Source organism: Meriones unguiculatus, chromosome 17 (genome assembly GCF_030254825.1).
Source record: "Meriones unguiculatus strain TT.TT164.6M chromosome 17, Bangor_MerUng_6.1, whole genome shotgun sequence".
In the NCBI taxonomy this organism is placed as follows: Eukaryota; Metazoa; Chordata; class Mammalia; order Rodentia; family Muridae; genus Meriones; species Meriones unguiculatus.
The window spans coordinates 27691523-27712118 of NC_083364.1; the positions used below are offsets into that span (position 1 = coordinate 27691523).

The following is a 20596-nucleotide window of genomic DNA, read 5'->3' on the forward strand; positions in this document are numbered from 1 at the left end:
GAAGTTCTCAAAGGCCGTCTGTCTCAGTGGCTTCTAATAAGTCCATTGTCCTGTTCCTAAGCATAGGATGTCAGAATATCTTGACATTTGACATTTCTGTTTTGAAACTAATGGTTTATTTACTTAAAATAAGAAGGAAAGTAATTTGCCCTGGCAACCAAACACAAGGACAATTAATCACTAGTGTTGGGAACTGAAGTGTAAACAGAAGATGAGCTCAGGGCCTTGCTATGTGTTCTTTCTCTCTGCAGATAGCAGTGATCTCCCGCAGCCTTCCACTGGGGAATGTGCCTTTCTTTACGCAGCTGAAAGGCCACTCCTTGGCCTTCCAGCTGCTGTCTATTGTGGTCAGTGAAGCTTCCCAGACAACTGAAGATTTTCTAACAGTAATCCTTCAAATCCTTTTTCTGTTAGGTAGAGCCCTTCCTTTCAAAAAAGTGTTCTATGGGAATCACTATTTTCTGGGGTGAAACACACCAAGCTTTCCTTGATGTGAACCGAACATCATAGATGCCAAGTGCCAGGATACTCCATTAAAGTGGGTCCCTGGGGATTACTAAGCCCACGTGCTGTTTGCCCTGGGTGGAACACTGCTTGCTGTGTGCCTTTGTGGTTCTTACGTCTTCTTTATAAAGTGTTTTATTTTGTGTGCAGCAGTAGCCGTACTTTCTGACTGCGTATTTTTAATAGGTTATAAATTAGAACCGATTTATACTGCTCTTGGAATCTAATAGAAAGAAGACGTAACAGATTTAGAAGAAGGGCTAAGGAAACAGATTCCTCGGTGGGTAAATACAGAAACCCAGTGTTCTAGCTGACCACTTGATGTCAGTGGTCTGGAATACTGCAACGAGCGTAGACTTGTAGAGCTGTAGACCTCTCAACACACAGACCGAGGCTGCCTGGTGAAGATAAGATGACTTACGAACTGCATTGCCGCAACTTTAAAGCTGGTTATGAATGAACTGTCGGGCCTTAAGCAATAAGAGCTGGAGCACGAAAACTTCCATGTAGCCTGCGGCCCCACTGCCTCTTGGGTTTTGAAGTTGGGGGAGCACAGGCTCTTTCAAGCAAAAATCAGTTACAGATCATCTGGAAGGAGCGCTACTGAGGGATTAGAATGAGCTTCCTCATTCTTTGCAACTTCTGGGATTAAGGAGATTTTCATGACGATAAGCAATCGTCACCCGCAGGGCACCCCAACCTAGAAAACAAGGATGCATGCTCTAGCGGAAAGCCAAGAACACTGAGTCATGGACACTTTTAGAAGCAGGCAAGAGACAATCTGAGCTCCTAAGAATGTAGCCTGCAGCCCAGAATAGAAGCTGAGCATTCTGCTTATGAGGGGGACCTGCAAGAGATTCAGTCTCTCTTCTTCCAGTGGAAGCTGAGACCCAGAGGGACATGACTTCAGAAGAACAGCAGCTTTCTGGGACTGGGGGGAGGAGCCACCAACATAGGGAGTGCAACGCAGAGTGTGACAAAAAGATGCAGACGCTTGGCCAAATGATTTTCCTGCTCGAGAGCCTCTTGAAACCTTCTCTTGGATTTATGGGTTTTTCTCCCAGGGAGAATGTGGCTCAGTGATGGTTCGAGCTGTAACCTAAACATGCAGCTCAGTGACCCTGGTAAACATTTATGCGCCGCTGCTAGATTATACAGTGCTACAGGGTCATTTTGCCTCCGAGGGTAGTAAGACTCAGCTGTGGCATCTCTTTTCACTGTCCTGGTATCTCGAGTCATCCTATCAATGTGGTGGATGTCATATTATCAAGGGAAAACCTGACATTCATAACTAGAGGCGTCCGTGACAGAGGAGATCCCAGGCTCTGCCGTTTCTCATGTCTTATGGTGGCAACCATATTGTTGTAAGCTATTGTCATTTAGGGCAGCAGCATGCGGCTGCATGTAGTCAGTTTGGTTTCTTTTAATGCAATTGAGTAGATGTTAATGTACCGAATTCTGTCTGGACTACAATAGGAAGGACGCTAAAAAATGGCTTATTCTGTCACATGAGCTAATAAGCATGCCCCTGCCTCTGGAGGTGTGAAATTTTGTAGGAAAATAATTTAAATGTTCAAATGTGTTTGCTACGATATCACCAGGACATAATAACTGCAATGAAAGATGGGAAGAAAAACAAATGTAACCAGCCGAGGGGGTCCAGGAAATATTTAGGAGCTAAAGACGTAGTTCAGTTGTAGGGCTCTTGCCCAGTATGTGCAAGGTTGTGAGTTGGATACTGAGGACCACAAAACAAAACAAAACAAAACAAAACAAACAAACAAGCAAACAAACAAAAGGAGGAGAAAGGAAGAAAATACCCAGCAAGAGGGAAGACCAAAGAGTATCAGGTGGGTAGGATTTAGGCATCAGGGTGAGGTGATGTGGGTGGCAGAGAACACACAGGCACAGTGAAGACTTAGGGTGTTCAGACTGTCAATCAAGTGTATAGCTCCATACCCTAGCCACTGCACCAGAAGGGGCTCTGATGTGCGGGGAACCGGATTAACACATCTCAGGAGAGAGGCAAGTCTCGTTTTCCATACGTTTTCCCCAAAGACAGACCTCCCAGACAAAACTGACTCAAACACTAGGAAGCATGGTAAATCTCAGTGGAAAGAGAGCTAAGGGGACACAGGGCTCTTGCTCCACAGATGAAGAAAGGGAAGCCTAAGTAATTTTTAGCAAATTGGGCACCCTGAATAGGAACCAGTGAGTTATGCCCGGTCTAGCGTTAGATGAATGTAGGGAGCCATAGGTCCAGGCCTAGAACTATAACATGAAAATTCTCCTGTGTGCTTCTCACTCCCTTTGGTTCTCTCAACTCCCTTGAGCATCTTGCTACCTGAGCCAGACTGGTCCTCTTTCATGGACTGGACTGGACTGAAGTCATCATCTCTCAGAAGCTATACCAGAGCCCTTCTGAAACCTATTCTGGGCCTGTGAAGAACAGTTCATGCTTATTTTAGGCAGAAATCAGCATCTGTGCTGGAAAACCTTATCAACAATTTAGCTGCTCTGGGGCCCAGGATTTCCTTCCTGTATAATTCTAAGGTTGGCCCAGAGAGGAACTTGTGCAAATATGGAAGGCTGTAAACCATTGCTCTGTAAAAGTTTTTGGTTTTTTTTTTTGTTTTGTTTTGTTTTTTTGTTTTGGTTTTTTGGAGGGATTGAGAAAAACCTAGTAAGTTCTAACTTGTCTCCTTATTCCTCTATTCCACACCCTGCTCTCTTCTCCCACTTCAGGCCCTGAGGACCTGGGCCTAGCCTGGGCCTGTCATCAGATACATGAATGTGGACCCAAAAAGGTGCTGGCTCTTTTGAGCCAAGAGTTACAGAGGCCTCTTTAGTTCCATTCCCTTGCCATGGATGCCATGGATTTAGGAGAATTGCTCCGTAGCTTCCTCTGTGGCCCTCTAGCTCTCCATTCCCAACTGTTACTCCCCGAACTCTTCCTACAAGGCATGAGTGCTCACTCATGCTATCACAGTGTTCACAGAGACTGATTCAACTCTCTTGATCGAATGTTGACTGACAGCAGTGAGTGTCAGAAAACAATGTCTATTGCCCTTGGTTTGGGGATTGCCTCCTATAATGAACTCTAGATGCGTGGTAAGGAAACCATTATGGCAGATTTGAGAAAGAGACCATGTGAGCTCTGTAGTGGAGAATCAACTGGCAAAACAGCTGTGGCAGCTTAGGAGCTGGGGCATCAGCTCAGCAGCTGGTGCTCCTGGCTAAGGAGACATCCAGACAGCACTGTGTGTGGGCATGTGCTGTTGGCTGTGCACAGCCATCAAAAAGAAGCAAGAATCCACTGAGCCATCCCAAGTGTGAAAACTTAGGGCTGGAAGGAGGTTGGGAGTTGGTCCTTTCACTAGAAGAAAAGATGGCTGTAAGGTAAAGATGAGGTCAGAGGTGTGGTTGCTACCACTTGAGTGTTAAGCTCTGAAGGACTCGAGGCAAAGCCTGGAACTCCTTATCACCTAAACCAGAAGTCAGCTATGAATCTAACAGACGCACTAAAGTACTCTCCGAGGAGCAAAAGCCAACTCAGAAAACAACTCTGGCTGTTATTGTTGTTGTCTGCTGTTGTTTTGTGTGAAGAATTAGATTCTCACGTCTGGAAAGTAAAAAAAAAAAAAAGTTTCTAAGTGTGCATGTGGGGTTGTACCAGCTTCAGCTAGAAATGACTTGGGGCAGTGTGCAAACTCTAATGCTAGAACTAGAAACTGCAGTTAAGTTTGTATTAACTCAGTAAACATTAGAAAGCCATTAGTTGGCATGTTAACGGAGAATTTGCAACGACCTGGAAGAATTCTTAGGAAATTCTTAGCTAGGAAAACCCTTCCTGCTGTAATCCTTAGATGGGAGGGATGTTCCTGAGCACCGCCTGCGCACTGTTCTTTTAATGTCATTCATTTTGTTTTGTTTTTTTTCAAAACAAGGTTTCTCTGAGTAGTCCTGGCTGTTCTGGAACTTACTCTGCAGACCAGGCTGGCTTTGAACTTACAGAGATCCTCCTGCCTCTGCCTCTTGAGTGCTGGGATTAAAGGCTTTGGGTTCAAGGCTTCAAGGTGCAGAAAGTGGCTGGAGAACCATTGGCTACAAACATGAGCTCTGTCTTGGGGGAAGGAAAGGATGTCTCTGAAGGGGAAGTTATGAAGCCAGAGGCAGAACCAAGGCAAGAGTGCAAAGCCGCAGAGAGCAGTGGACTGGGAACCATGTTCTAAGAGCAGAGCTGGCTCTATCCAGGGAACACAGGTAGCACAGAACTCCTTGCTGCGTTATTGACATCTCGTCCACTTTTTAGTGACGGCTCTACTATGCTCCTCTTATTCTTACAACATGAAGAGAATCAGACCCTTGGTAGGTGGGGAGCGAATAACTTTTCCTGGGGGTTCAGATACCCGTGGCAAAGAGAAGCTGCACACAGGGCCTGCTGTGAGCTTTTCATCTGTACCTAGACCTGATACCTATCACAAGGCCTTGACCTTCAGGCCTGATCTCACAATGCACTTAGGCGACAGGGTGAAGCTGTGTTCAGTGTATGAAGAGGGCACAGCGGATTTTTGTTCTGAGACTGTGGTACATTGTTTCCCAACACACCTGCAGCCGTCTCTCCCATTCCTATACAGAGGGCTTCTGCCATGTGACTTTGCTGCTTCTGGACTGAGCTGGTGACTTCTACTGACAAAAGCACATTGTTTGTTGGAAGGGACATGCCTTTTCTGAACGTAGGCCGCACAGTCTTGTAGCTATTGACAAAGATTCTTTGCTTGTCTCAGCTTCAGTCAGTAAAGCTTCTGAGCGCAAAACCCGCTGTTAGCAAGGAGCCCTGCCAGGGTAGTTTCGAAAGGACTCTTCTCCCCATACCCCATAGTAGCTGATGGGTTTCTTTATCTCCACTGCTGCCCAGGTGATGGTCTGTCTTCACCATTAGCCACGATACTTAGACTTCCTATGTTTCCTACCAATAGTTTTTCTACACTCTGGATTCCTACTGCCTGGGCTGTACTTGGAACAGCATGCAAGCTCTAATAACAGAACTAGAAACTGCAGTTAAGTTTGTATTTACTTAGTAAACATTAGAAAGCCGTTAGTTGACTTGTTAATGGAGAATTTGCGATGACCTGGAAGTATTCTTAGGAAATTCTTAGCTAGGAAAACCCCTTCTGCCGTCATCCTTAGATGGGAGAGATGTTCCTGAGCACAGCCTGCGCACTGTTCTTCTTTGTTTTATTTTTTTATATTAATTACAGCTTATTCACTTTGTATCCCAGCCGTAGCCCAGCATAATATTTTTGTTTCTTTGACTCTTTTCCTTTAGCGCTCTTTCACATGTAGAATCCTGCTCTCAAGCCACCATGGGAAGAAGCCTCAGGAGTTGTATTGGAGTATCAAAGTGATGTAGGACAGAGACGAGTTGTCTGCAAGAGATTTCCAGAGCACCTAGCTGACACCGCTAACCGCCAGGGTATGTGAGATCACTTTGTACCTTCTGTGAACATTGTCGATGCTTAGCTGACCCTAACCTAGCCCAGCAAAGGACTATTTCACTCAGCCCAGATCAAATCCCTGACCACAGAATTTTGAACAAATGGAATGACGCTGCTTAGCCATGAAAGGCTGGAGTGGTTTATTATACTGTGCAAGAGAATGTGTGGGGGCGGGGTTGCGGAGGAAGTGTTTGGGGACAGTAAGTAAGCCTGCAATTTGTGAGTGGACGTAAGGAGTATGGCCCTCTAATAGTTCTTGGAATCTTGAAAGTCATTTGCTCTGTGTCTTTAGCTTTTTCTACACTCTTAGCCTAAATAAATAAATAGATAAATAAATTATCACCTCTATATTAGCATCTGAGGAAATAGGACAGCTGGTACTTTCTAAGAATGATCAGTTTATTTGGGATTGTACTTACAAAGTTATTCCTTGGTCTTATACATGGGGCTCTAACCTTGGGAGGTAGAGTCAAACATGGAAAACATGGTGTGCATGTGTGTGTGTGTGTGATATGTATATATATATGTATATACATACATACATATATATCTATGTATGTATAAATTCCAATTAATTTAGTAAACAATAGAAAACCATTAGTTATCACATTAATGGAGAATGTAAAATGACCTGGAAATATTCTTAATAAGTTCTTAGCAAGGGATATGGTGTGATCATACATACACTGACTACATACATTGCCAAAGTAGAAGAAATTAATGCCAAACTATATGGAATTCTTCTTTGCTTTTAGATTTTAAAAAGAAACGTGGGCTTAAAGGTAATGTTGTTCTATTAAGCCAGACTTGAACGACAAATATTTAATATATTTCCCTTAATATGCAGAATTTAGATTAAAAAAACAACCTCAGTGGATACAAAAATATAATGAGAGCATTTGGTAAGAAGTGGATCACCTTCACCTCCATGGGCCAGGCCAGTGGGTGACACTCTGGTCTTGCTACTCTAGGAGGTGGCCTCAAATTTCAGTTAAAGAGCACAGGTAGAAGCAAATTAAACATGCCAGACACCAGACAAGGACCTGGGGGCCTGGAGAAAAAGGGGGTGGCTCGCTGTGTGTTGGCACGTGAACAATACATTGAAAGCTCTTCTGAAAGCCGGGCCTGTGAAGTCACACAGCTGGCGCAGGTGAAGGACTTCAGCTGACTTCAGATAGACGAGCTGGGGGTAGGGGGCTGTCCATGCTTCAGTCCTAGCCCGCATCATGGGGCCTTGAAAAATAAATGATGAGCAGCCGGGAGGGGTGGCTCATGCGGGTAGATCTCTGTGAGGTCCAGGCCAGAAGTCACAGAGTGAGTTCCAGGACAACCAGAGCTACATGAGACAGCCCTGTCTCAACAAACAAACAAACAAACAAACAAACAAACAAATATGAGGATTCGTCCTTATTCTAGTGGGGCATTTTTATCTCTGTCTTTTTTGCTCCTAGTCATGAGATCATGCAATGAGTGTAACTCAGGCAGACATCACATAGGAGCCTAGAGAGGTCATATGAATTCCCTAAGGCTACACAGTCTATGAGTAGTTCCCACTGAGATAAAACTCACGTCTTCTGACTTCCTACTCTGGCCAAATAATTAGAATCAGACAATCATATAGATGGTCAGATAAAACATAGGTAAAGAAACAAAGCTAAAACATAGTCAAAGTCTACACCTTTCAGTCAGTTTCCCTACCTAATAAATAAAAGGTGTACACTTTGACTGTCTTTTCCAAGAAACTGAGTCTGGTTCAAAATTTACATCATAATGGCCCAGGTGTACTCATCTTTCCAGGGCAGTGGTCTTATTTTACTCTCCTTTTCAGCTAATTCACAGTAAACCCCCCTGACAGAGCTGCTTGGCAATACCATAAGAAGGACCTGTCTCTGTGTGAAGGACAGACGTTGTAAAGAGTGAGGGGCCTGAGAAAGAGCTCCGAGGTCCTGAGAGTCTGTGGACACCACTGGTGCCAGGAAGGATGGCAAACTGAAGAGATCAGCGTGTGCAGGGAGAGAAGAAAAGACTGGCAGGAGAGGGGTCTCTCCCAGAGCCTGGGAATTGGCATCCAGGCATCCCGCAGGTGGGAACCACAGTGCCCCACATCTCAACTGGAGCAGGCCGCACTTCGGCAGCAAGGGGGCTCCTGGTACTGTGGCTGGGGAGGAGGGCCAGGGCGGATTTACAATCCCTCTAGCTTGTGAACGGCTGGGGCTCCTCCATCCCACCTCTTCCAGGATGGGGGTTGCTCATTCACATGCAAATCCCTTTAGTGTGGGGAGGTTGGGCCCCACAGCCCAGTGTGTGTGTGTGTGTGTGTGGGGGATAGCTTGGGGACAGGGGAAAACAAAGGGTGGTTGTGCTCAGCAGCCCAGGCTGCCAGGCTCAAGGTATGTCACAGTCTGGACTGGGAGGAGGCAGTGATCAGCCCTGCTTTGAGCAGCATCTCCAGCAGTCTGTATCCCAGCCCATCTAATTTTTATCCTCAAATCATCACATAGACATCCTGACAGAGCTGGAAATACGGATCCAGGGCCCTGGGTCCTTGTCACAGCCTCTCCACACTCTTGTTGCTTTAATTCTGCCACGTTGTGCTGTGAGTCTGGAAATGCCCATTAGCTTACAAGAGCCAACTGTCAACTTTTCCAGGCTTTCGCTCAGAAGAACAGCCACACGGCCATCCTTAATGGTTAAGTTCCAAAAAACAAAAACATTACAATGAAACAAATAATTTTAAAGTTATTTTAGCATTGCTCTACCATTGTTCCTGGGGTTTTCATGTCTTTTGTATTCAAAAGGAGAATGGTTCGCCAAGGTCCATCTATTGTTCATCCTATGCACCCTATTTTCCTTCATTTACAGAATGTACATACCATTGTTTCTAGGCCTCAGCTTTTCAGAGCGTATAATCTGGACAAGGACATCAAAATTGTCTTCCAAGAGTCAGGGCAAAGGAGACATCAGGTGTAGAATGTTTTCATCCCCCACAGCATCTTGCCGGAGCCCTGTTCCCTAGCCTCCCTCCCTGCCCCTATCTGTACCCTCTTGCCACCCCCCATTTCTAATTCCTTCTTTATTCACACCAGACATTTCCCTTCCTGGGTCTTTGCATTGCCTGTTCCCACTGAGCGGGAGCTTTTCCCCCCAGGAAGCATAAGACTAAGATCCTCATTGTTATCTTTGCTCAAATCCTCCCTTCTCAAGGAGGCTTCCGTACCTGCCATATTCAAGTCACAACACACTCCTCAACTTTCACAGGACCTCTGTACCAGCTCTGTTTTGTTTCTTTGCCCATCTGCTCATTACTCGATAGATAAATAGCGGTTATTTATCGAGTAAGCAGACAATAAACAAGAGGCCCAGCTCCTGTACCCTCAAAACTATGGCTACATAGTGTTTCCTGAATAGATACCTTCCCCACTTTCTCTTCTCTCGTGTAAGGAAATTTAAATTCTGCTTTTTTTTTTTTTTTTTTTTATCAAGAAGATTCCTATGAACACACAAGTACACAGATGCACACCCTGTACGCTGTACCCCAGAGCATGCCTGGTGCAGAACATCTGTGTCACACGCATGTCCATCCACACTCACTTGCTTTCCTGGACCAAGCGTGAAACGCCTCCTTCTGCTTCCCGTCACCCTAGAGCCTGTGCTGTTCGCATGTCCTGCTTAAAATAAGATTTGATCACACTTTTCTGAAGCTCATTTTCATCTCCTAGTTCTCTTCGGTTAGCAGGAATTGATGTTTGGGGCCCAGCACCCAGAGGGAAGAACCAGGCCGGGGACTGCCATCACAATGCAAGAGGAGCCTTCATCCATTCTCATTTCCTCCTGAGGCCAAGGCCTCCTGTCCATTCCCAGAGGATGAGCAGCGCCACTGCAGCAGCTGGGGTCAGCGCGGCCTGAAGGTCATGGGGCATGTTCTAAGTAAACAGAGAGCTGTAATGAAATCAGCAGTTGAGGTCAGAGGACCTCTGTCTTAATTATGCAGCAGGATGCAGACTGACCCTCGTGGCTTGGGGAAAGGAGCACCGGACTGGGTCTCAGACCAACAAAAAAGGGGAAGGACCCGGAAAAGGCGGCTGGTGCACTTCCCTGACTGAGAAGGCAGTGGGAGAGAAAGCACTGGCTGTTAGGTCCCTACCTGCAGCAGGGCCTGGCTGGCATACCCTGTCCTCTACCTAGGGGTCCCCTCTTCCAGATGCCCTTCACTGTATAATCCAGACATTTTGGTTCCTCCTGGCCCTTGCCCCCTCTTTCCCTCTTCCCTGCTCTCCTCTCCTCTCTTTTCTCTCTCTCCTTCTCCTCTCCCCTTTTTCTCCCCACCCCCCAACCACTCCCAATAAACCTGCATTTATATAATATCGCTTTGCCTTGCCATTTAGCTCATTCCGTTTTAATCAGGCACTGGTGACTTGCCCAAGGTCTCATCCCAAGACAATGGTGATTACTAACATCCTGTTCTTTCCTCTGCTCGACTTCCCAGAGACTCGTGCCTTTTTCTGTCCTACCCAGGACAGTGCTTGTTGCTAGAGAAAACGCAGACCTCGATCACCTGGCACTGACAGTCTAGTGGGAGTGGCTTGGAATGCATGCTCCACAAACATCAACCGAGCACTTCCCACCCTCGCTCGGTACCACAGACTTCATTTCTTCTCGCTTCTTAAAACAAATTTCCTTTCAAAGTCAGCGTAAAGGAAACAGTTATTTAACCGAATCTGGACGAAACAAGAAACCTTGATACCATTTTACAAATTTCACTAAAATACCAGGACAAGCAAACGCTTGCCTTAGAAATAGATGTGTGGCTGGGGAAAAAAAATAATCTAAGCCCTTTCTGTACTAGAACCTGCCTGAGAGGTGCTCCATGGGGAAACAGAACCACCCCATCTTGGGCTTGCAAAGACCAGGAACTAGGCTTTTCAACAGGGACTCGGGCGGTTCTGTTTCCTTCTCTGTAAGATGAGTGCGTTAATACCTGCTTTTCTCAATGCCTCGAGGAGAACTGCATGTGGCGGCAGATTAGAAACTGCTGTGAAAGTTGTGATGCTAACCACACAGCTACCTGCATTTAAACGGTCCTTTCGAAGCACTTAGTAGGAATTACCCGGAAACGCCGGATGACTCAGCAAGGCAGAGTGGGAATAGGGAGGAGGATGCTACCATTCACAGCACAGCTGCTGATGCTAGTTGAGCTGCTTGCTATCAGGCTCACAGCCTTGCCGTCACCCCCTTACTTAGCTAGGATGCATAGGACAAGGGTCTTTGAAGCCTTTTCCCTCATTTACAGTCACAGTGAGCCATTGAGAAAGGGATTAAGAGATCTCCATTTTACAAGGGTGCCATGGAGGAGACCCTGCTCCCGTGAGGGGCAGCAGTGGAGCCTGACCTAAGGTCTCACTGTTTCTAAAACGGGTACAAAACACTGAGTCTGGCAACTGTTTTCTGCCTATCCCTCAGAAAACTATTCTGCCTTAGGCTGTGAGGAAGACGCTGTGCCCATTCTGAATTTTTAAAGAGCTGACAACAAGCCCCAGCTAAGCGAGCAGAAGAAGCCTGACCAAGGGGTCTCACGCATAGCTGCATGGTTAATTTTATCCTTTTGTCTGGTTTAGCCCCATCCTAAATCTGGGTTAGCACTTCCAGTCATGTTCCAGATCCACTGCTCTTCAGCACACCCCCTGCCTTCAAAAACCTGTTGATCCTGGCATGCTACTGATATCCAGGCCTTGGGAAGTGGTCAGCATGCTGACAGAACCTGCGTTAGAAGCTTGAATTCCCTCTTCCTGCCCTCTGTGAGCCCATTTTCTGTGGTGCTTCCTCTAGACACACATTCTGTCCATCCAACACAGCTGCACTCGAGCTGTTCCCATCATGGCCTGTGCCTAACTCCTGCATTTATCTATCTAGATCAAACTTACTCAAACATGTTGCTGACTGTATCACCTCCACTTCCTCTGTCCCCAAACAGTACACAGCTTCCCAGCAGAAACCCTAGACTCAAATACCAGATCATGCCACGCTGAGAACATAAAGGACTGGAGCAAGTGGCTTCTCTTTAGACAGAAACATATTTTGTGCATTAAATGCAGACGGACGTTCTCCAATCCACAAAGAATGTTTTCAAATAATTTTCCTTGAAATATAGGCCTTCTCGGGCACTCCCCCGTTTCCTATTTTTGGTAGGCTCACTGGAGGGGAAAGTTTCACATTCTTTACTGGAAGGGAAGTAATGGGGCAAGGAAAATATGAGAAAGCTTTGGCAGGGTGGGGAGGGGTCCGTGTGGAGTGGTGAGCCCTAACTACGTGGTCAGCTCTGCAGGGTGCCAGCTGTTTGCCTGTCAACAGTGTTAGGTTTTCTAAGGGAAATAGAGGTTTTTGTATGAGATCACAAGTTTTACGTTGATATTTTTGTTGTTGTTATTGTTACCAGTTTTCTTTTTCAAAACAGGGTAAACTCAAATAAATATGGCGAACAAAGTAGAGTGAAGAATTAAGTCAACCCATTGATCGCTTGCTTACAACCACAGGCATGCATGCTTGAGTCCCTAAATCAATTCAACCAGTTGGTCACTTTGGATGGCTATGCTGAAACCCAAAGTTACTAGACATTTTCTCAGCCCCTCCATACATAGTTGTTCTAAGGCCTTTCTTGTGTATCTCCCTAAGACAAGTCCTCTCTGACTACTCATGTTCTCACCATGGCCTCCTTTTCAATGTCTGTGCCGTGGTTATCTGCTGTCACAGTCCTTTCCAGGAACTGCAATGCTGGGCTTCTATTTACCCTTAAAGAATGATCTCAAACACCGAGATCTGACTACACAGAAGTGACCACACACACACACACACACACACACACACACACACACACACACGCACGCTACCTTACCTTTCTTGTGTAGGTTTTTTTTAAATTAATTATGTAATTGTCTTATAGCATCTTTTGATATCGTGAATTCCCAGAGGCCTGTAACGCTTACTTTGGGGGCCCAGTTTTAGTAGTGTTCGTCTTAGGGAGAGGCTATCTACAGAATTCTTGGGCTTCAGAAGAAAGTGAGTAGGCACTGAAAGACTGTGAGAATGGCGCCGGCGGCAGAGGGATATGTGAAGACGATCCCTTTGAATATCTGCAAAGGTGGACTCAAAGGAGAAGCAGATATCAAGCAGACATTTAGGAGAGCACTGGGCAAGCTGACTAAGAACTGGAGGCTAGGGGCCCAAACAGTGGAAAGATCATGAGAACTGCTCATTATATAAGGGAGGCAGGGTTAGCAGAACAGTGGCACTGCATCTTAGGAATACTTAGCAGGCACCGATTGAGCTTTGGGGGTGGTAATTGAGAGAAACACACACACACACACACACACAGTGTGGGGTCGCTGAACTGAAGTGCTGCACAGTCTCCTTTTTATCAAGCAGATGGTAAGAAGTGAAGGTGAAAAGGGAGGTGTGAAATGGGAGCTGTGCCTGGAGTTTTGCATTTTCCACAGCTCTCACCTCATGACTCCTTTGTAAGTCAATCATTTGATCTGATGCTCAGATAAACTTTATGTATTGCATTTTCTGAGAAAATCCTGTATTTTCTGGCTGTATAATAGGATCCAACTATATAAGAGTTTTAACAATTTGACTGTAGGCAACATTTGCTACAAATTTCATCTTAAAACCGAGGCATTCATAAGATAGAACTCTCCTATAGCTTGATTAGTTTTAAAAAAGAAAAGATAGACACATGTTTTTTGTTTTGTTTTGAAACAGGTTTTCTCTGTCTAACCCTGGCTGGCCTGGAACTAGATACACAGACTGGCCTCAAACTCTCAGACATCCACCTGTCTCTGCCTCCTGCATGGTGGGATTAAAGGTGTGTGCCACCCCTCCTGGCAAGACTGACAATTTTCAGATGTAAATTCTGCTCTAGGCCTGATGTGTGCCAATGATTTACCCTTTTCCAACCTTTTGACATGATGATGATGATGCAGTTAGACCTTGATTTCTGTGGCCTTTGAATACCAAGCTTGGGAGGATCTTATAGACCATGTAAACCAACTACTTGCTTGACAAGGGAGAGGAGGGTGGACAAGGAGAGATTCCTTCCAGAAGAAGCCGCTTGCCTAAGGCTTATGTAGTACTGTGGAACCGAGGTTTCCAACCCCAAGGCTCTGAATCTGTGCTGCAGCCTTCGTCTGCAGCACCCACCAGCTGTGATTCATATGCCTAATGTGTGCACTGCAGGACTCCACAATGGCACTGCATTCCAAGGAAGCAGATGTTGCTGTGCAGATGTGCCCGTGTCTTGAAGACTGAGGACTGCGGGAAAGGAGGTTGGAGAGGAATTCCCATAACTGTGAGCATCCGGTCCACAGCTTTGAGGTCCTGTGTTTCTTTGGGCTGATGATACTCACTGTCAGCAGTTCCCTTATGGTCACCCTGGCTGGTGTGAGTGGGAAGGGAGAATCATGGAAGTGGGTTGGACTGGGAAGGGTTCCTGTTAGTTGGGTGGCCCTTTAAACCTACCACTTGACTGCAAGGGCAATTCAGCTTTGGAGGAAAAAAAGCCTCAAAATAGGGATGTTATCCTGCCAAAGGAAACTAATGATATTTTTAAGTTACTTTGTAAATAACAGCAGTGGGGTACTGTGATTACAAGTGTGATTCAAATAGTGTATTACTAAAGCATTCCCCAGAAAAATGTAGGCTCTAAATAGAATGTGGATGGAACTTTGAGAATTGGCTAAGTAGCATAAAAAGGACTTGGAGGGGTCATCAGAAAAGTTCTGACAAGTCAGACTGGGGAAAAAAAATCCCAAGATTTTAAGGTTCTACAGGGATCATCTCTTCCCACTTTTTGTTCCATCAATTTTCTCTAAGCTGCAATATTCCTCTCTCCTGGAGGAAGCGTCTTAAGATTCAGAAAGTAAACAAGTATGCAACACCCAGGAAGTTACTGAAACTTAACAAGATTCATTAGGCCTTGCTGGGCAGAAGAGAACCTCTCATCTTCTGAGCTACCTGCAAGAGTCTCTCCAGCCTGTCTCCAACAGTTTACAAGTAACACAGAGGCCCAGAATGCTGCTTTCAAGAGCTGTCACTCAGGCTGAGGTGGGTTTTGGGTGGTTCAGCAGCCTTTGAGTAATTGAAAGTAACCCCTCCTCCATCCTTCTGTAAGGATGGATGAAACTCACTACTTCACTAACTTGGACTTTGGTAGAATCATTCCTTTGCTCAGTTGTGGATGCCTATTAGGCAGAGTAGACATTTTATCATATATCCACAGGAAAAGTGATGCAATCCCTCATTGAACAGATGAACAAATAGAATTTGGGAGAGTGGTGTTGACTTATTCTGGAGCCACGTGGCATGTTTGTGCATGCATTCAGATTGAAGGAGAAGAAACTCTCATTAAAAGTAAAAACATAAACTAATATAATAAAGTAGTTATCTTGGGATCTGGGGTTGTAAAGGCACCAGGTTTCAACTCTGTGTGAGACTTCTGGACTTGAGTGTTCAAAGGAAGAGTGTTAGTTTCCCCTTTCAATTCGGACTTTCATTCTCTTCCTTCAGCCGATGAGAACTTGACTGGAGCTTCAGATTCAAGGACTGGGCCTCAAAGTGCTGTAGGTTGATAGAACAATGCTCAAGTGGAGGAGCTTTAAGGCTCACCTAAACCTGAGCAGTTCCACATCTGTGCCTTTCTGTATCTGGCCAAACTTAAGGGTTATTTAAACATGGTTATCAGGGGAAAAATACTTAAACCACGGTAACGTTTATAATAATCCTGTACAATGTGAAGATTTGGGCCTCTACAGGCCCCCAAGCTTAACTTTTGTGAGTTCTTATCTTGCAGCGAAACTCTATTCCAGATGTTTCTATGTGAGCACCAGCTGCCAGCAGATGTGGCAGCATCTTTCAGCAGGAGCCTGTTCCTGTCTCACGGCTGCCAGAGCCTCTGCAGGGAGCTGATGCTGATGCTAGGAGGGTGTTCTAAAGAGTCGACCATGCAAGCAAACTCTCTCCACCGTATGGATCTCTTTCACTCTAGGAATTAGACAAATATGTCTATTTCACAAGGACTTCCGGTTGGCAGCTCTTTCTGCAAGTTGCCTCAAGCATATTTCAAAGCACCAGGAGCCCTTGTTTTCTAGGCTTATCTTTTCCTGTGAGGTAGCAGATCTTTTGCAAACTAGTAGTCCTCTTGTCCATAGTATGGGGCATGCAGAGAATGGCAACAGCCCATACAGCAATGGTTCTGGGAGAGCGTTAATATCTGTAGACATTGTTGGTTATGGACAACTAGGCAGAATCCTTCAGTGTTGAAGACCCTGTTCCTCAGCAATGATGTCAACAGTGCTGAGGTTGAGAACCCGGACATGGAACACCATCTGAACACCCGACGCTGCGCTAGTGCACTACATAGAAAGCCAGCTGAGGCAGGGGAGGGGCCCACAGTTCCACTCAGCCTTCCTTGTGACTCTTGTAATATTCTGCACCCTGGCATGCAGGGGAGCACAGCATGTGGGTTGTTCGGTGCAGTCAAACAAGCGTGGGGTTGAAAGTCACATGGCATGGGTTGGTATCTGGACCCGCCATCTTCCAGATGGATTACCTTGAGTCACTTAACCTGTTTTACTGTGTAATAGGATAGGCGCTCATGTCTCATAAAACATTTTTTTTTTGTCTGTGCTTTGAATAAGATGATAAGTATAGAGTATAAGTAAGGTGTAAATTTGCTGCTTTGCTGATGATCAGATATTATGGTTAATACAAGGTTAGCTGCTGCTGAATGACAGGCTGTGGAAAAATAAGGGTAGACTAGTGATAAAAATGTAAAAGGCTGCTTGAAGAGTTATTTGGGTAAGAACCTTTTCCAAGAAGTCAAAGGCGGCTTAGTTGGGGTTTCATGAAGCCAGAGAGATGGCTCAGTGGTTAAGAGCACCTGCTGCTCTTCCAGAAGCCCAGGACCAGCACCCACACAGTGGTTCAAAACCACCTGTACCTCTAGTTCTAGGGACTCCAGTGCTCTCTTTTGACCTCCATGGGCCCTGCGCACATGTAGTACACTTATATACATGCAGGCAAAATACTTATGCACATAAAAATTACATACATACATAAATATGTCAAAACATTAAAAAGGTAGATTTTTCAGTTTTCATAAATTTTTGAAGCAGGTACTACTATAACAAACTCGATGTCTTAGAGTATTTTGTACCTTTTCAGACCTGCTTTATTATTATTATCATTATTACTATTATGTTTTTTGTCTTTGTATTTTTTTGAAGACACAATCTGAGTTTGTTCCAAGGCTTTGACCTCACCATTGTCCTGTCCCTAGCTTCTATGCCCTGGAGTTATAGCCATTCATGCCTAGTTTAGATCCACTTTAAAACCAGAACTTCCCACCCATGAAAATTCCAGGAAATATTGTTTCTATATTGTGATACTCTCCTGCCATCCCTGTAGATTTTTAATATTTCCTACTAATAGTTACTTCCCTTCCATGGCCATGTACTTTGATAATAAAATATGAACTTTTGACATGATATTCAAGACACGCAGAATCACATGCTAGCCTTCCTTTCAAGCCTTACCCTTTACTGTTGACTGCTGCAGTGCCTACAATCCTAAATACCTGATTGTTATTTAAGGACTTTGGCAGTGCTTTCTAATATCTCAGCATCTGACATAATTATGGTTCCCTGTGGTTACTGCTTTTTCTTGGGTCTATACTCTTTTTTGGGGATGTTGGAGAAGAGGCTATTGAACACATTATAGGCATTGAAAATAGAGGGGGGCTGGAGAAGATGTGTCTAGCTGAATCATCCCACCAGCTCTCATAGAATCGAGCTTGGCATACTACCCCCATTACATTTTTCATTGCACTGTCTCCTTGGTTGTCTCCCTCACTAGCTGCAACCCCACGAAGGTAAGAATAGTAGCTAATCTATTCCCAGTTAGAGAACATTGGAGGTCCCACCTTCACGTAGTCATATTCACAAAGATAGGAGGATTCCAGGTTGAAGTGCATGAAGTACAGCTTGATCCGAAACCCCTCCGGGACAGTGATATTCCAAGTCACCTCAGAGTCACTTGGATAGGAATCCGGATAGCCAGGTGACTGGATCTGGCCGAACATTTCATTTAGTTCCACAGTATGGGCTGAAATCTCCGACAGGGCGAGGCACAGAGCATGGTAGAGAAGGAGCCGCCTGAAAGACACGAAAGAGGCTTGGTGTCACATCAATGATTGCAGGTCCCCAACACGGAGCTAAATATCTGCTCTCATCATTTTTCTCCCTGGGGCCTTGCTCACCTGGCCCTCGGGATGTTTGGAGAAAGTAGCTAGATGATTTCTAAGATTGCTTTCAGCTTTATTCTCTTGAAAAGCTGAATGCGCCCTGGAGTTTTCAAAAAAGCTCACACTGGGGACCCCCACACACATTCTCTTACTCTTGAAAGCATAACTATTATAAATGCATGATAATTGGTGTTGCTTCATCAGTAGCACCTTACTCAGGAGCCGCAGATTCTTTATGAAGTTTCAAAACTGTATGTAATAATAACTGCAATATTGGGATAAATCCCAAACTCAGTGGTGGAGTCTACGGACATTGAACACACTTAATAGTTTGAGACAGTTGCCTACTGCAAAGCCAGGAAGTGTATGCAAAACCTTGGATAAAGTCAGAATGAACAAAATGAGTCTTGGTGAGTGCTTTTCTATAACAATCGAAAGTTTAGAATTCACTTCTGGAGAAATGAAAGTGATGGAGCATGGAGAGAGCTGCAGAGGGGGAGGGGCGGGAAAGACAGTATCCAACATGGATGATGCAATGCTGAGGCAGAATAACGAAGGCTGGTCATAGTCCTAACGGTCAGGTCACAGCTGCAGCCCTTTCCCAGCAAGACCCGAGGACCTTGAACGCAAACAGCCCGAGTGTGATTCCTTAGCTTCCCTTCTAACAGGTCCCTGTGGTCAGTTTTGTTCCTGTGGGGGAGGGGTGCACATGTGTGTGCGCATGTGTGTGCATGAGGATGGAGGCCAGAGGTCCGCCACAGTCATTGTTTTCCGGGAGCCATCTACCTAGTTTTCGGAGACAGCATCACTTACTGGGACTCGGGGCTCATTGATTAGGTTAGGCTGGCTAACCTCCCCAAGTCTGGAATTACAAGCTAGTGCCCTCCTCGCCTGGCTTGTTTTGTGGACTCTGGGATGGCGTTCAGGTCCTCGTGTTTGCCTGGTAAGCTCTCCGTGGGCTGTGGTGTCCCCCCACCTCCATTCCTGATCTCCCTCCTCCCCCCCATTAATTTAATTTGTTTACTTTACATCCCATCTGAACTTGCCCTCCCTCCTCTCCTCCCAGTCCTCCCTATGGGGAGACCTCCCACGAATATCATCCTGCCTTGCCATATCAAGTTGTAGTAGGACCCGCGGCGGCGCATCTTCTTCTGTTGAGGCTAGACAAGACCATCCAGTTAGGGGAAAGGGATCCAGAGGCAGGCCACAGAATCAGAGACACAGATGTACCACCCCCCCAACGCACCAGACCTGATCTCCATCTGATTTCCTTTCCTGTTATGGCTGCCCGCCAGCTCCCCGAGCATGTAATGTTAACTGCTCCTTTGTGCTTTGACATGATGTGTAATAATCACCAAGCCCTATTGGTTCCGCTTCCTATGCTGTAGAAATCCATCTCTCCTGTCTCCAGTCAGTTGCCTCATTTAGACTGTTAACACGACCTACGTGATCTTTCTGTCCCTTCCCTCCTGGCTTACTCCTCTTCCACTGAAGTTGGCTTTCTGACACAGGTGTGACCCTGTTGCCTAGGAACAGCATCTGCCCCTGAGGTGGTTGGCCAGACCTTTTGCAATCTGATGCTCATCTTCTTCTCTAGGCCCTCTTAAGACCACTTGTGGTTCTTCCTGTGCCTCACCCTCACTCTGCTCATTCTCTGTCCATCCTTCACATTTGCTTCCTCTTTTTCCCCACTTTCCCCCCAGCTATGAATGTCTTTTCATCCTTGCAGCTCTCACGGCTACGAGCATGTCTCTTTTGGAGCAGCTAACACACTGCTTCGCCTCCAGCACAGCCTCTGAAGCTGGGATGCTCATCCCAGTTCCTTCATTGGAAAAACCTGGGTAGCTTGCTCCTCTATGCTCTGGTCCCTTCATGCATAGATGGGGCTGTAATTCCCAATTTGGAGGTCTCATATCATCATTAAAGGTGATGCGTGTAAGGCATTTAGGAGTGAGTCTGACCTATAATAGATGTCAATGAACAAGTAAGAGGAAGGCCATGGAGCCAGAGTCTTAAATAACCCACAAAGTCAATGCTAGGAAGCTCTGAGAAGAATTTGGTTTAACAGTTTTGTGTTTGTTAATCAGGAAGCCAGTTCTGTGCCAAGACCTCCTCCCTTGTACTCTCAGGTGCAGATACGTACACGGACACTTAGGAATTTTTCAGTGTGTAAACGGTGAATCACCACATGTCCAGGTTAGCTAGTGTTTTATGCGATAGTTACATAAAATGTAAACAGATACATAAACAAAGGTCTGGAACCATGTGCCCTGAAATTTTAGCATGGATGTCTGCGGGA

The 20596-nt window shown here is 45.6% G+C and overlaps 1 protein-coding gene across 3 annotated transcripts in view; it reads right to left on the reverse strand.

Annotated features, from left to right (window-relative positions):
• Masp1 (MBL associated serine protease 1) overlaps nt 1–20596 on the reverse strand; it is a 66414-nt gene that overhangs the window by 41710 nt on the left and 4108 nt on the right. For all 3 annotated transcript variants that reach the window (XM_021636168.2, XM_021636167.2, XM_021636169.2), the window contains exon 2: nt 17977–18208. In XM_021636168.2, the coding sequence (XP_021491843.1) occupies nt 17977–18208 (232 nt within the window). The remainder of the gene's footprint in view (nt 1–17976; nt 18209–20596) is intronic.